Source organism: Lichenostomus cassidix, chromosome 1Aa (genome assembly GCF_008360975.1).
Source record: "Lichenostomus cassidix isolate B80296 chromosome 1Aa, HeHo_3.0, whole genome shotgun sequence".
NCBI classification, from domain to species: Eukaryota; Metazoa; Chordata; class Aves; order Passeriformes; family Meliphagidae; genus Lichenostomus; species Lichenostomus cassidix.
In genome coordinates this window covers 32,956,508-32,973,336 of record NC_139480.1, presented here as the reverse complement: position 1 = coordinate 32,973,336, position 16,829 = coordinate 32,956,508, and the positions used below count along the sequence as shown (strand labels likewise).

The 16,829-nt window shown below is 39.3% G+C and overlaps 1 protein-coding gene across 8 annotated transcripts in view; it reads left to right on the top strand.

Moving 5' to 3' along the window:
- GRIP1 (glutamate receptor interacting protein 1) overlaps positions 1 to 16,829 on the top strand; it is a 314,298-nt gene that overhangs the window by 267,941 nt on the left and 29,528 nt on the right. For 4 of the 8 annotated variants that reach the window (XM_085044549.1, XM_085044552.1, XM_085044536.1 and 1 more), the window contains exons 9-13: positions 1,393 to 1,562; positions 6,655 to 6,810; positions 11,843 to 12,029; positions 13,391 to 13,536; positions 14,586 to 14,666. In XM_085044549.1, coding sequence (XP_084900675.1) covers positions 1,393 to 1,562; positions 6,655 to 6,810; positions 11,843 to 12,029; positions 13,391 to 13,536; positions 14,586 to 14,666 — 740 coding nt within the window. Of the gene's footprint in view, positions 1 to 1,392; positions 1,563 to 5,787; positions 5,944 to 6,654; positions 6,811 to 11,842; positions 12,030 to 13,390; positions 13,537 to 14,585; positions 14,667 to 16,829 lie in introns of all 8 variants that reach the window. The other 4 variants (XM_085044545.1, XM_085044547.1, XM_085044560.1 and 1 more) reach the window with 3 other exon arrangements.

The window sequence follows — 16,829 nt, the reverse complement described above, 5'->3', positions numbered from 1 at the left end:
CATCTACTTTAGCTCATTTCTGTAGAATTCAGAGATATAAGCCAGCCCCCATGTAATATGTGACTGGCTGCTTGCACTATGCAACACAGAAGTTTAGAGGTCTACTCTGGCTATTAAATGTAACACTGTGGCAGAGATTAATATTTAAAAAAAAACCCCAAACCTGCTGGAATTCTTGAAGTAAGCCCACCATATGGAACAGCTGTCAAGGGAAGTAAATTTTGAGGCTTTGCAACCTTGAAGTGTTCTTTTAGACTATATCACTCATTCTTGTGGCACAGTGAAATGGAACTCCCTATGTCTGGATTCTTTTACTGATATTTTAGAATATAAGTGAGGTATCAGGAAGACTGGCTTCTGTATTTTTAAATTTGTTTACTGTAATTTTTCCACTTCAAATAAAACCATTTAAACCATTAAAATTATAGATAGATGTTTTTCCCCAGTGGTCTGAATCTCTGGAACAGAGTTGTGGGATCTTTTCTGGGGTGTGTGAGTGTGTGTGTGTGTGTTTATACATATACAGTATATTCCTATATACATATCTCTATCTAAAATTTTTTAAAATATCACGTTTCAGCAGCAAATTTCTCCTGCATGTCCCCAGTCACCCTACCTTGTAACTCCTCTTTGGCAATGGTGCTTTTGGTGGCACCCACTTGTAGCAGTGAGTCTACAGCTCCTCTGTGGGCTTTTCCCTACAGTAGAAACTTTGAGAGTGACGGCCATTGATCCAGGGGTGTTCTCCAGTTCAATGGTGCAGGATGCTTTAATTTTCTCCCTCTGTTTTTTCCCATTTCGCAGGGGGTAACCAATTAAAGGAGCTGTCCACTTGACTGGTACGTCGGGATGCTGACTGCTGTGTTTGCATTTCTCAACTCATCCAGTAGCCAGTCTCTTGAGTGCAGCGAGATTTAGCAGATAGCCCCCTCCCCACCCCACTCCTAGAGTCACCATGCTAGCCCTGGTTTCATTATTTGTTTGACTACTGCATAATTTCATCATCATTTACAGCTTTTGTACTAATAAATGTTGAACTATAACTCAAAAAATGATGAACTGGGTGCTTGTGTGAGGGATATGTGACCAAGTTACTCGAGTCTCCTTAAGCTCTTCTCATTTTATCCTGCTGCCATTCACACATATTTTTAGAGTCAGCTACCCCATTGCAGTTCTGTGAGTGATGTCTTGGCATATGCTGTATTAACTGAATTGTTTTTAAGGTTTGTATTAATAGAGATAAAGTCTGACCAGTGACAGTGCCTACAAAACACAAGTGTCTCTCGAAAAAAAAGAACACGTTCTTAGTTGTCATGACCAGTTTGAAGGCAGAACTCATTTTGCAAGCAAAGAGCATACCTGATCATACTGAGTTTTTCCCCTTTTGTTTAGATGTGGTGCATTACATGTAGGAGACCATATTCTGTCCATTGATGGCACCAGCATGGAGTACTGTACGCTGGCAGAAGCAACGCAGTTTTTGGCTAATGCAGCGGATAATGTCAAACTGGAGATCCTTCCCCACCACCAGACACGGCTAGCGCTGAAAGGGCCAGAGCACGGTAAGAGGATCTGTAGCACCAAATACCTCTTTCTTTCTTTTGCTTTGCCTGCCTGTGCTGAATGGTCAAAGCTATTGCCACAGTTACACCTGTAAATGTTGTTTCAGCTCCCCAGGTTATGCTTCTGCAGTTTCTGAGCAGCTCTGTGTTTTCTTGGTCTTAATGAACCCTCTGAGATTCCTATGGCTAGAGAGGGAAGTGTTTTGCTAAGAAATAGCTCTACAAACTTGCAGATGTAGGTAAAGACATCTGTTGACTCTACTGTTGCAATCGTTGGGGGTACCACAAGATACTTCAGGAGATGAATCTTTACTTTGCTTCTTAAATTTGGAGTGGGGAAGTAGCACTACGACCAATTTATTTTGAGCATATTGACAGGATAGTTATGCTTCATTAATAGTACCTGTTCTCCCCTAAAATACATAAACCCCTCCCATATTTTCCCTTGTTAATGGCATTATTATTTACTGCCATCATCTTTTAAAGTACTTCTGAGATTGCTTCATGGGTTCATTGTCAGTGCTTATGGAAACTGTTTGGAAACAGTTCCCTAGATTGCAGACCTTTTCACTGTGATACTTATTTCATACTAACATGCTTGAATAGAATAGCTTTCCATTTTCAAATCAAATGTATATAAAATGTCTTAGTATTTGAAGATGGATGCTGCCTGTCTTGTCTTCTAACTAATCCTGAGAAAGTAGCTAATTCACAATTATTAAAAAATTCAGTCTAAAATACCACATGCTGATAGACATCAAAGAAGTAACAAGGGTTATCAAATATACAGAGGATAGGTATGTGTGTTGCAGCATGAGCCAGTGGTATCAATTTTCTGAGCCTGTGGTACTGTGCTTCTGCCTCCTTTAGACCAAGACAAGATTTCTGAGGTCTCGAAATGTCAGTGAATGTAAATGTTCTTTGACATCCATCTAAGATCCAGGTTGTCCCTTGATAAGTGACGCTCTAGTCAGTTTCTCAGAGTGGGGAATACTGAACTAGTGATGGAGGAGACACGAGTTTCTCCTACACCAGGGTGAACAAAAAGTAACCTTTGCAATTATGTGTTCTCCCATTTCTCAACTCTTTCCCCTTTCTACTTAAGCTGGTAGAGCCGCAAGGAAGCAGAGGGTGACACTGCCCAAGCAGAATGAGACGGAGGCCACATTTGCAATGTATTTCCACTCTTTTCAGTTAGGACAGTACATTGTAAATAGATTTTTTTTTTAAGCAAAGATATGATACAAATAATTTCTGGCTGGTTAAAGAATCTTTGAAGACTGTTTCATTTGGGAAGATGAATGCCAGGGCAAATGATTTGTGTAGATGATTGTATTACTTGAAGCAGTTCATTTGTTACCTAACATTTGAAACAGATTAATGCTGTTAATGTGCTAGTAGCCAGGGTAGAGGCTCAGAAAAAGCAATGCTCTTGCTATGCCAGGGTTAAGAACTGACTGTTAAAAAATCATATCAAAGTGATCTGCAAAAGATGATATATAAGAGCATCTTTTGGGGGAAAGTATCCCTGATGTAATTAAGTTACTATCTTCAGTAAGGCAGAAGAACTAGGATGTTTACAGCCCTTTCCAGCCCCTCACTAGGTGGTGCTACTCCAATATCATGACCGATTCAAGATATAACAAGCTCTGTGGAAGCAAGTACCCTCTTGGAAACAACCTTTCATCAGGTGTGGTATGGCCTAGAGGCTGCAGAGAGTGAAAGTCTCCCTTGATATGTCTGGAATAAGCTGAGTCATTAGGGCTGCATCTGCTGAGCTCAGTTATTGGTCTTGTGTGAGTATGTTAGGAATTTAAAATGGCCAGGAAAGTCAGTATATAATATATGCTGAAATTTTAGCCTTAAAATAAAGTGAAGAGCTCTGTAAAAGATAGGATTCTTTTTCATGTTTTTTTCCTTTTTTCCTTTATACTGCTGACATTCATTTCTCTTGCTGCCCCATTAGTTTTATGTTTACTATACATAACCCTGGGTTGGAATAGCTCAAATTACCACTAAATTACTATGGTTACACACAAAAGGATTTTCTTTTACAGAACATCTGTTGAATTGGGATTATCCTTCTACAAGCTGAGCAAACTGAATTTGTGTACCTTCCCACTTTGTAGGACATTTTTATCTCTACTCTCGGCATGAAAATAAAACATTAGGAAAAAAATCTCAAGGACTACCAGATAATTTCCTGCTGGAAGCAGTCTTTTTAATTAAACAAGGCTCACAGCAGCTTGAAAATAATGAAAATCCACCTGGCCACGTTGTTCTTATCAGATTTTAATTTTTACACCATAGTTAAATTTTAGAAGTCTCACTCTCTGTGCACGTAATTGAAGAGAAGGTTTCATCTGAGAAGACATGATAAGTCTGTAAGACACGTAAGGCCATATCAGGCTGCTTCTGGTGTTTCTGGGACTTTCCTGGCTAACATGAGATTTTCTGAAGTCCCTGAGGGTGGTGGTGCCAGGGGAACTCCAAGGGCACAGACCCAGCCTGGTGCTGGCATCACCCCCCTCCGTTACTTTTGATATCTGATATTGGGGAAAAAAATAATTCTTTTGATTCAAGCCACATGCCAGGGCACAGAGTGTTCTCAGGGAGGGATGCAACTCCAGGGCAATCTGACTGAAGGCACAGAGCCAGGTCAGAGCATTCCAGAGCCTGCAGGGTCTCCACCACCCCACCAGGCTGCAGGGACATGGTGACCCCCTGTGCTCCCACTACTCGTAATATGAAAGCATGAGCTTTCCGTCTGCCACAGCACAGTGCTTGCTGTGGTGACTTCCTTTTTCCCCCTCATTTTGTCTCATGGAATAAGATATGAATGCAAGGTGTAGGTCCAAACTAAACACTGAAGGTTTTGGGCTCCTGTTAAAGTCCAGCATGGGGACAGACATGCCTGCAGCCATTTTAAGTATAGCAGGTAGCAGAGGGACTCAGGTAATACAGCTCATGGGCCAAAGACAGCAGCCTCTGTTTTATAGAAACTGGAAAAGGGCAGGTTTAGATCAGATATTAGGAAGAGATTCTTCACTGTGAGGGTGGGGAGGCCCTGGAACAGGTTGCCTGGAAAAGTTGTGGCTGCCCTATCCCTGGAAGTGTTCAAGGCCAGCTTGGGTGGGGGCCCTGAGCCACCTGGTCTAGAGGAAGGTGTCCCAGCCATGGCAGCAGGGTTGGAACATGATGGTCTTCAAGGTCCCTTCCAACCCAAACAATTCAATGACTCTGTAGTATGGGTGAATCCCTTGGTGTTTTAAGACAAAAAATTCAGTCAATAGTTCCCCATTTGAACTGTGTTTTTATGGTTCAGCAAGGATACAGACAAGCTGAATTTGATAATGAATATACTGTATTTAATTAAGGGAGACTTCAATCACTTTCCTTTAAGATTTGACACATCAACTGAAATGCTTCCCATTCTCTTGGTAAATACCTGTCTTCACTTTCAGCATATCCCAGATTCCATATACATAGAACCAGCAATTAAATAATAAAATGTGGTCTCAAATTTCATCCAGTGAAAGGATAATTTTAAAGTTTTGAAGATCAAGTTAAAAAAAAAAAACAAAGCAAAACCATAAAACTGCACATCCAGCTAATCAATAAGACCTCTTGTCTTTATTAACCAGGTTTCAGGATAGAGTTTTCCTGCTGCTGGCCTTGGGAAGTCATTTACTGCACAGAATAGCATAATCCCAGCAATAGATTGTGGCAAAATTAAAATGTCAATACAGTAAATTGAAATGGCAAGCAAGCATCTCCATTCTAGGCAGTGCCATGTAAAATATCTGGTTGGTCTTTTTAAAGTAGATTAATGCAAGCAGAGACTATTAACCCTCAGTTAGTGGTCATATGTAGTATCTTAGTATTTTCTGAGAAAGTTTGCAATCTAGCCCCTAAGGCAGAGTGAGATCAGAAATAGATTCAGTAGTCATCTTTTTAAAACAAATACAAAAAAGAAAAAACAAAAAAGCAGAAGCACTTTTTCTGAGAAAAAATACTATTTCTGCTCCTCAAGTTAGCACCCCCTGATAAGAAGACCATGTTATTTATTGCTTTATTTTATTTTATTTTATTTTGGTTTGGTTTCAGTTTATTTTCTTACTTTCACTTCTGGTTTGTGTTTGTTTTATTTGTGCAATTCAGTTACTTTTACCTCTTCTCTGGTCCTTTTGTTGTCTGATTTTCCATCATCCCTTCATGCGGGCAGTGAAGGTTCAAAGAAGCAACAGGCAACTTACCTGGGATTCGTGTGCCAACAGCCACAGCAGCCTCCTCACCTACCACCATTATAACACCTACCACCCTGACCATTGCAGGATGCCAGCCTTGAAATTCCAGAAAGCGCCTCCTCAAAAAAGCCTTCGTAATGTTCCACACGTTTTCCTGCTGACATACTCTCTCCTCCTCTTCTTCTTCCTCCTCCTCCCTCCCCTCCTTTTTTCACTCATACTTTCCCCATTTCAGGCTCTAAAACCCTTTCAGTTTTATGGATGCTACACTTTTTCATAGCCATGCCAAGGTTATTTCTGACATTTTACACCTTTTTATTCTCCGTAACAAAACAGCCTTTGTAGGCAGGAAAAGGCTTGAAAATTCTGAATCAATCAGCTCTTCATCTATATATGAGTAGACCATTGGATTGGAGTAATTTACATAAAGTATGATTTTTGAATGCAAGGCATTGCTTACAAATCTTTGTCAGAAATTACCTACTACAAAAAGGCATTTCTGAAATCAGTGTATCTAGATATATTGATGAGCATTAGTTCAGGCATATGTGTTGAAAAATTTAATTTAACATGCTTTGCTTAAAGTAAGTTGTGTACTCTGACTATACTTTTTGTATCTACATTATCTTTGTTAGCTTCCAGCAAGTGTTTTCATGAAATGCTGGCTATACTTTTTCCTAGGGTCACCTGTGTGGTTTAATGTCTTTGTTATTGGAAATGCACCATTCCTGTGCATCATACACAGGATATACATAGAGTGTTTGATTAATTGATGAGTTACAGGCATGTGCCGCACTCTTCTCTGAAGACTGAGTGCTGTATGCCAAGTGTTTGATTTCTTACAGCAGCTCTGGTGTCTTCATCCTTCTCTCCTACCTCCATGAGTGCATACAGCCTGAGTTCCCTGAACATGGGGACCTTACCTCGCAGCCTCTACTCCACCAGCCCACGTGGGACAATGATGAGGCGGAGGATGAAAAAGAAGGACTTCAAAAGCTCCTGTAGGTGGTAACAGCATTTGCTCAAAAATGTGCAGTGAATTAATGGGTGGAGGAGGGGGAAGATACAGAAAAAAAAAATACACAGCAGCTTAATTAATATACATATATTCTAGTCAGAAGAGAGAGTTTCTGTTAGAGAAACATAAGGGTAAAAATATTTGTCCGATGTTAAAATGAGATGAGTAGATGCCATGCAGCATAACTATCTCATTTGAAATATATAAAGGAATGTTTTCTTCTGACAGTTCTGGAAGAGTTTGCTATACAGTTACTGAAGCAATTTTCAAATTCCTTTTTCAACTCTTCCAGTTTTCATTAGGGAATAGAATTTATAGCTGAGTAGTCAAAAGCAGATTGCTGGTAAGCTCAACAAGCTATCACATTAGGGAAGGCAGAGCTTGCCACAGCACCTCCTAGGTAGTTCTAATATTTACATCTACATCATGACATGTACAGTTATTTTGGTGAGGAAGAGAAAAAAGAAATAGCGAAGACTAAATAGCCTTGTTTGACCACTCTCTGGGATTCAAAGCGTGGATGGCATCTGAGTCAGTAATTTCCCAAGACACAGTAGATCTATTCAGGCTGTTCTACTTTGCATATTGCTAAGCATTCACTGGGCTGGAAAGAGTGTGGCTGTGTCAGTGCATTTTTTTCCAAGATTCCATGTAAGTGCCACCTCTCTTTTAGCTTGTCCATCTTCGTGTAATCCACAGCAGCTCAGTTCCTCCAGAGCAGGGAGGTGAGAACTGTGTTGTAAATCATTTACTCTGGATAGCAGTGCTCAGAAGTCCAGTCTGGTACAACTGAGCTGCTGCACATTACAGTGCTGCTGCTGTGTTTTAAAGATTCCCCCTGGTCATAGTAAAACCAGAGCAAACCAGCAGCTCCTAAGGCCAGTCACTATGGCATTGTGATAATACATTAGAGAGGAACTGAGGTTTTGCTTTCTTGCAGTTTTTGTTGCTTGCTTGTTCTTATTTCTTTCGTAAAGCACATATTTTTGCATAATATTTGCCTGTAAGTGCATTTTTTATTTTTAATCCAATCAGCCATTTTTCACAGCTCATCTATCGACATGTTAGCTTTTAATGCATTCTTTTGGGTCATGAAGAGACACTGTGTCTGTCATGCTTTGGTATCAATAGATGTCCAGCTCTTACACGTTCTCATCTGTACATGAGAAACAGTTGTAGTGTTACACTGGTAGTAATTGATTTGAATAGTAAAATCAGTGCAAAAATTAGTTCTTCATTTTTGCTGTGTTTTAGTTGTTCAACAAAGCATGAAATCCTGAAAGCTAATCCTATTATGGATCCTGGAGACAGCCGGTAACTTGTGTTGTTAAATTTTTCATATATTTTTCCTTCAAGGAAGCCTTGTCCATGTTGTCTTGCAAAGACTCAAAACAAGGCCAGTGATATGACATTTAAGTGGGACAATCACATAAGCACTGCAGCCCACCTGAAAGGTTCTTCCAGTCAGAAGGCCATGGGGATGACAGGCTGCTGTGGTTAAACAAATCTATAGTTAGAAGTTAGGATGAGGCTTTGTTGTGCTGTAGTTTACTACACATTCTCATTGTGAGGTCTTGATAAAGAGTATTACAAAATATGTGGAACTGGCCCCATCACTGAGTGGTCAGTGCCTTACTACAATCAGTGACTATATCAACCTCCCTGAACCAGAACTGGCTTTGGAGGACTTGGCTGGCCAAACAGACTCGTTTGCTCTTTCTGTGAGTTTGCCTGTCAGCCCATGCAGATTTCCTCACTTTGTTACTAGACTCTTACCCATACTTGTGACAGCAGTAACAGCCAACTTAAGAGACCCACACTACTCAGAATGTGCTACAAGGGACCAGGACAGAGAATGTCCAGTCCTGTACCTCTCCACTATCCATCAACAAGACATCAACCTCACCCTTCTCCCTTTGTGGGAGACTCATGAGAACAAGGTAGATTGACTGCTGTGCTTTTCATAGAAAAGGAATAGCACACTCTTAATTTTAGTGGTATTTTTTCTCTTTAACCCAATTGGATCATTTGAGGGTTTTAATAAGGTAAATGTTACTAAATCTTTTAGAATGTCACTTGGGAAGAAAAAGACGTAGGTTGCTATAAAGTTTACATTGCCAATTAAGAATACCTGCATAGCATAATGTGATCATGGCATAATTCATGAAGATGAAATGTTTTGGCACAAGGGGTTACAAGACTTTTATGGTCATGATTTAACAATCATTGCATTAGTTATGCAGATCTTTCTAAACATGTGGCTGTAAAAATTGAGGGCATGCCCTGCTGCCACATGCTTTTTTATGCCACTTGTTTTTAGTTTTTATTCTTCCTCCACTTTTTGTTTGTTTGTTTGTTTAAAGTATTGGATTCATTATAGAAACACATAGATTATTATTTTGTTAAAGTCTAAATCCTGAAGTATTTTGTAATAGCATATTAGCATATTAGCAGTTGGAAGCAAGACATAATTTATACCAATTTACACTACTAGGGTTCCATACGTGGTAGAAATTGGAGGGGGTGTTAGACATGCATGGGTGCTGTTTTCTCAACAGCTATCAGAAGAAACTGTGAGCATTTTTCAATTTCTTATGGGTCAGAGTGGGAGACTGGAGGCATAATAATCTATATACGTACCTTGAAATACATCTTGCTCTGCTTCTCGTACAACTGCAGGAATAAAAGTAACAAATACAAATTCAAGATCATTATTTACATAAATCCAGAGCATACAGCAAACCAGGAATGTTGCTAAGAGTTAGATGGGAACTATACAAGTATGCTGGAATGTACCCTTAACAACAGCAACCAGCATTCACTGGAACTACATACACATCCATGTCCCCTTTTTAAATCAGCTGTGCTACTTCCTGGCCTGTAAAAAATCTAATCCATCAAGGAGCCAAAAAACGTCAGTGTATCTTGCTACAGTTATTTTTGAATTACAAACCCCAGCATGCTCTAAGTCTTGGATTTGGGTACCTGTGCCATTTTATAGAGGCTTAGGAGATAGCTACTTTTACATGATTAGGAAAGGATATTTTCATCTCTGGTTTTTTTGTTCCTGTTTCTCTTTCATTTTCTTTGGGAGTGGAAGGAGTTCCTAATTGTCACACTTAAGTGCTGACATCATCAAAATGTTTATCAGAGTTGAGTTTTGAATCCCACAGATAGTGACTTAATTTCCCAATGTGAATTAAAACTTAAACTGTTGTAAAAGTTGAAATAAATTTTATGAGACATTTAGGTTCCTGGGAGGACATTATAAAAAGAGCAAGAAAGTTACAGAGTCAGCTAGATACCTACTGCACCAGGGGATTAGAGACATAAGCGACAGGAAACAGAGATGAAGTTAACAAGTAATTGTCATATGACCTTTAATAAAGGGAAAATTGAACTTTTCTGAGATTGGATGCCCTAAATTTAGATGTTTCTAGAGGGCGTGTTTGGTATTATATTCTTTGGTTTAGTTATATTTTAGCCTTTGCAGCAGTGAGGACTGGAGAAAACTATTTCTCACATGCAGTAAATACTAAAGCTGATGGAATTTTCTAAGAACAGATTTTTAGTATTTGCTTTTGTGTATAATTATGTTTTATTGAGTACAGATAAAAGAAACAGTAAGAAGGAAGCTATTGAGTATCTTAAATAATGCACAATTCTTACAAAGGAAACTTAAAACAAGAAATGAGGAAGAATTCACAGTAATTTGGAAAAGATGGTTTCAGAGTGGAAGGTAGCTTAGCTGGGAGGAAACAGAAACTTGTGAGGTTTTTGACAAGTGAAAATTTTGCAAAGAACTGTCATTGCCAACTGTGCCACATCAATCAGATTTATACTAACTGATACAGAGCTTGCAGCCCCAATACATGGGAAAATACTTATATAACCTCTGACATCTTTGTACAGTTGAGCTAATATTAGCTCTAATGTCAATTTTTTTCCACATCTAAGAGAAAAAAAAATGCACAGGTAAACTATCCCTCAGATAAACCATGAAATTTTATCTAATTCCTAGCAGATGCTGCAGGCAGAAATAGGTTTTGAAGAAAATTAAGAGGTGGAGAGGTAATGACATAGATTGATAACAGAAAACCATTCCAAATGCTTGGCATTGAAGGATTATCATTACTGAACAGGAATTGAAAAACTCCTGTCTGTGTATGGCATAATGAAAGGCAATAGTTTGTCACTGAGGAAATTAAAGCAGTGATACAACAGACAATACTGTACAATAGATTCAACAGACATTTATACGGAGATCAAGGAAGCAAAGGCGCAGTCTCTTCCTTTCATAGGTAACTGTGTTGAATCTCAGGGTTGTTTTTGTTTTGATTTGTTCTGAACTGCAGCCTTTCAGAAAAAATGTGAGTAAATCAGGAGAACAGAATTAGCTGCCTGAGTTTCTCACAGAAGGGTCTCCCAGTGTCTTTGAGAGACCCCACAGAACTTCTTTTCTCACAATCTCTTGAGATATACTGGTTGCTAAAACAGAGTGGTTTGTTCAACACCACCCAGTTGGCCTAACAAATTGCTGACTTATAGTAAACATGTACAAGAAGAAGGCATCTTTCTTGCAAGCAAGCCTAGTCCATGTGCTTTGTTGCTAGCAACAGTGCATTGCTGTGAGATGTTCAAAAGAGGAATCTGCCTGAATAACAGCTGGGCTTGTGCCTCCAATTCCCTTAGTTCCTGTTAAAGTTCTGCTCATCCATGTCTCAAACCTAATGCATACAGAATTCAAGGATGTCCTGAGATTTTTGGAGTGGAGATATCAAACACATTTCTTTTACTCAGTACGAGAATTATCTTTCTGCATTCTAACATACAACCAGATGTTTTCTATTATTTTATATGTCATAACTGTTTATACATAATTTATAAACTTTAGCCTAAATTGACTTTGAGATGTTTCATTGACTAGATTTATTGTACAGATCAATTTTCTCAAAAAGCAATGGAATTCCTGCTGTATATGAATGTCTTTCCTCCTGGTCTGCTCTGTTTTATAGTGTCTTTAGCCTCTAGCACTGTTGGTTTGGCTGGGCAGGTCGTCCACACAGAAACCACAGAAGTGGTGCTGACAGCTGACCCCATAGTAGGGTTTGGGATACAGCTCCAGGGTAGTGTGTTTGCTACCGAGACCTTGTCTTCTCCACCTCTCATTTCCTATATTGAGGCTGACAGTCCGGCAGAAAGGTGAGGCTCTTTAACTGACTGCTAAATACCTGTTTGTTCCTTGGGTACTTTGGGCTTGTTGCTTTCTTTCAGTTTGTGTCAAATTGCAGGGCCTTGCTCAATGGAGTGGGGCAAGTAATACACTTTCCTGTTCTGACAGTGTTATTTCATACACTTGATCAGCTATGAAAGAATGACAAGCACTAGTGTTCTTTCCATACAGAGTCCTCCAGAAGGAGACAGGAAGCTGTATTCATGCAAAAGAAAAGACAATAAGAAATATCACTGCAGTCAAAACAGTGATAATTGAGTGTGCCAGGGGGAAAGTTATATCTAGCTCTGTTCAGTTTTGGTACAGAATCAAATCTTAGGGAATACCAGAGTTTTGACTTACTAATAATTTCAATTGCATTTTTATGCTTATATATGTATTTAATCATGTAATGAGAATTACAGTAGTTGCACAGACAACCAGCTGCCATTTCACCTGCAGCCCAGGGTCAGAGGCAGAGATGATGTCCATGGGTGGGGTGGAATCATGCAGAACCCTCTTCCTGGATCCCAGCACCTGGAGAGCACGACCCATGCTGGGAGTGCTTGATAGCACCGTGGTGCAAAGGGGCAGCAGCTTCTGTGCCTGGTACTGTTAAGCTGCTATGCCACAATTATCCTTCAAGGTTAGGTTGAATGTGTTTGATCAGATGGCTTGTATCAGAAACTGTGTGGCCAGCAGGACCAGGGCAGTGATCATGTCCCTGTCCTCCCTGTATACTGGTGAGGCTGCATCTCAAGTCCTGTGTTCAGTTCTGAGCCCCTCATGATATGAAAGACATTGAAGGGCTGGAGCATGTCCAGAGAAGGGCAGAAGAGCTGGTGAAGGGTCTGGAGCACTTGTTAGACTGGAGTCTGACAAGGAGCAGCTGAGGGAGCTGGGGGTGCTGAACCTAGAGAAAAGGAGGCTCAGGGGGAACCTTATAACTCCCCACAACTATCTGAAAAGAGGATGTAGCCAGGCCTCTGGGATTGGTCTCTTCTCCCAGACAACATGTGACAGGACAAGAGGAAATGGCCTCAAGTTCTGCCAGGGGAGGTTTAGATTGGATATTAGAAAACATTTCTTCAATGAAAAAGGTTGTCAAGCACTGGAGCAGACAGCCCAGGGAAGTAATTGAGCCACGATCCCTGGAGGTATTTAAAAGACATGTAAATACGGCCATTCCACACAGAAATGGTGGACTTGGCAGTGCTGGGTTAATGGTAGGGCTCAATGGTCTTAGAGGTTTTTCCCAACCTATATGATTTTGTGGTTCTGTGATTCTGTGACATTGCTGGTTCTGGTAACATGCACATCTGATGATTGTTTTATATCACTGTGTACCAAGGTGTGGGGTGCTGCAAATAGGAGACAGAATAGTGTCAATAAATGGTATCCCAACAGAAGACAGCACATTTGATGAGGCCAATCAACTGCTCAGAGACTCCTCTATCAACAACAAGGTCACTTTGGAAATAGAATTTGATGTTGCAGGTATGAATGTCCTGTTATTCTGTCTTGCAAGAAAAACGAAGGAATAAATCCCTAGTACATTGCAAGTGTTAGGCATCCGAGGTAGAGGCTTTCTTCTCATAACTTCACCATTCAGTTTTCACGTGGCTTATTTGAAACATGTCTTTTTGTACAGCTTTCTCATTTCACACAGCCCTGCAGTGTACTTCAGAACGCAAATAGAAATGACAGGTCCTGTAGTAAGATCTGGTGACTGTCCCTCCTCTGAGTTATTTCCAGACATTTCTCTGCCCTGAGACAGAAGTGTTCTGCTGAGCAGAGACAAATCTGCTACAGGCCAAATAATGAAATATTTTGCAAGACAAAAAAAGTATTAGAAAGGGTGGATAAGCAAAAAACTCTAAGGTGTTTCATTTACAGTATCTCAAACCAGCAGTCTAAATGAAATAATAGCAACTGAGTTAATTAAGGCCAGAAGAATCATTGTTAATTTTGTTGGTGAGCATTATTACTAATGGCATTCGTTTATTCTAAAATGTGTTTAAGCATACAGAATATATCCATAAAATCACAAACTATATATCAAACAAGTACACATTATGTGTATTCACTACCCCACTGGATTCCTTTTCTTCCCACTAGATGTTAAATCCATGGCAGTTACCATATTTGTCAATTAAAAATAAGTGTTAGTCCTGCAGCAACAAAGGTCGGAAATCCTTACGACTCAATCTGCTGTCCTTTTAATTAAAAGCTGTCTGCCAGCAGTAAAATTTTCTCATGTGCTCACAGAACTTGCATACGAGCTAAAAACTTGCAGTCTCAGCTGGCTGCTGGCCCATGCAATCTCCACAAATTCAGTTAAACCTTAAAAAAAATTGAGTTACCGTGAAATTACTAGTAGGGTTGTAAATCATACTTCGTACGTCCTACCTCCTTCATTTCAGCACCCGTGTTTCATCCCTGCCTTGTGACTCTGATGTGATTTCATCAGCTTACATGTGTAGCTCCATGCACTTGGAATTGCTGCGCCTTATAAATTATCTAACATTTTAAATATTTTTTTATAGAATCAGTTATACCAAGTAGTGGAACATTTCATGTGAAACTACCAAAGAAGCATAATGTGGAACTTGGCATCACCATAAGTTGTAAGTAAAAGTGCTTACTTTTCAGACCACATTTATGGGGTAATCTTCAGATAGTAGCACTTGTAGCTACAGACTCATGTTTCTTTTGGTGTAAACTTATTTTTCCTTTTTTCTAGCTACTTTTACTGCTTTCTCTCTTCTGAAATACCATTCTGTAACATATTTGTACTCCTCTTCAAGTAGTTAATGAAGCCAGAAGTTTGCCAGATCTAATGTTTGGCTTATTCCTTCATGCTTAGTACATACTTAACTCCTGTTAAAATTATTTGTTAAAATAAAAAAAAATAAGTCAACAGAATTAGATCCATGCAAAAATATTTCCATAGCTGTGAAGTTTAAAGCAGAGTCTGTCATGGTCTCTCACAGGCTCTTGAACAGAACCCCACTGAACAAAAGGGTCTCACAGGCTTGAGGATCCACAAATGTAGGGTTATTTTCTGCTTCAGAACCCAGGGACTGAAGATACATCCTCAATCTCTAGAACTAGTGGGCAGTCCTGAATGTGTGGGTCACAGGAAAATCCCCTTTCACTAGGGATTCTGGAGATTGCTGAAGAAGGTCACAAGGGTTTGCATCAGTCAGTCTCTCAAATATATTTGTGGTTTGAAATCGAAGTGTTTCTGTACTTATTTTGTGAGGAGAGAGTAAAACAATGTGTTAGAACTGGATTTTGGCCAGGTAAAATCCAGCGTACTGAGTTCAGCTCTTGACAGAAGGAAAAACAATCCATACCAAAGTTAATGAGCTTGACACTGCAGAATCTGGTGTCATCAGAATTAACACTCCTTTATGGCTGTGGCCTTTCTTAGGCTATTAGTCTTTCCTTGGAATTATTCATGTGTCTTGGGGGCAGATGGTGCTTTGCCTTGTATTCTCGAAGCTTTTACCAGCACAATGGAATGTGGCTAATCAAAAGTACAGCAGGGAACTGTGCTCAGGATTACATCTGAGGAGCAAATGAGAGACACTGCAGGCCTGTTTGCTTGTGTTGCACACTTGAATGAGTAATTGTTAGACTCTGTAAGATGTGATGTGATGCTTGAAATAAAATCATAGGTCTGCATGTACCTGTGCAAGTGAAAATATTGAGAAATGAGAAAACCTGGAACGAGGCTGTTCTATTTAAATGTTATTCTTAGGACTGGTAATAGTTTATAAGGTTATTGAAAAAATACGATCTTCCTAGTAATTTGATTTGTGTTGTTTTTTGGAATGCAGGCATCTTGTGCTGTTTTGTCTGTAAGAAAAACTTTTAATGGAAAGTTAATATTCTTGGAATTTAGTATTTAACACTCCTCTTCTAAACTTTATATGCCTTACTGATCTGGAATTTAATTCCAAAAATTAGTACTTTACAAACGTAGTGCTTTATGTAATCAGAGTAACATGTGGTTGGTCTTAGCTTTGCTCTTCCGAATATACTGCAGTATCTTAATTATTTAAATTATCTGTTATATATAATGATCTCATTAATAGTATTTAATGAATATGAAATTTATCTAGAATTAATTATTTACATGCTTTTAAAGGGTTCATATTTATAACAGGAAGTTTGTAAATTTGCTTTGTAGGAGTCTTGAATTGCTGCATTTCATGGTTGCTTTTCAGTGTTTTGCTGTGTTTTACCTAATTAACTCCTAAATAAGGCTGTACGATTTGAAGAATATAAGTGCTTTCTATTCCTTTTGTCAAACTTCTGTCAGGACACTTTAGCACACCATTTATTAGTGATATTTTCAGAAAGCTGTATGATTTATTTTAAGAAACAAATACTAAAGGAAACTTGGCAGAGTTGGTATGACCAGTAAACAGGGGGGATAGAGATGATCAGGTTTATTCACTTGTGGGCTTGATCTCTTAAAAGTGCATGAGACCTGTTTCATCCTCTTCCTTCTCAAGTTAGTTGAGTTAATGGTGAATGAGAAATTGCTATTAAAACATCACAGAGAAACACCTTTCTTACTTTCCATATCCCCCTTTTAGTTCGGGATTTGTATGAGAAATTCAGGAAATCACCTAACCTGACAGACAAAACCAACATTTTTTGCCATATGGGAGATGTAACCTCACCTTGGGTTGGCACATGAGCATATGTCTATTTTTAAGTCCAGGAGTTGTTCTAGATCAGCTGTTAGGAGTCAGACATCCTGGAAGAGGAATTTA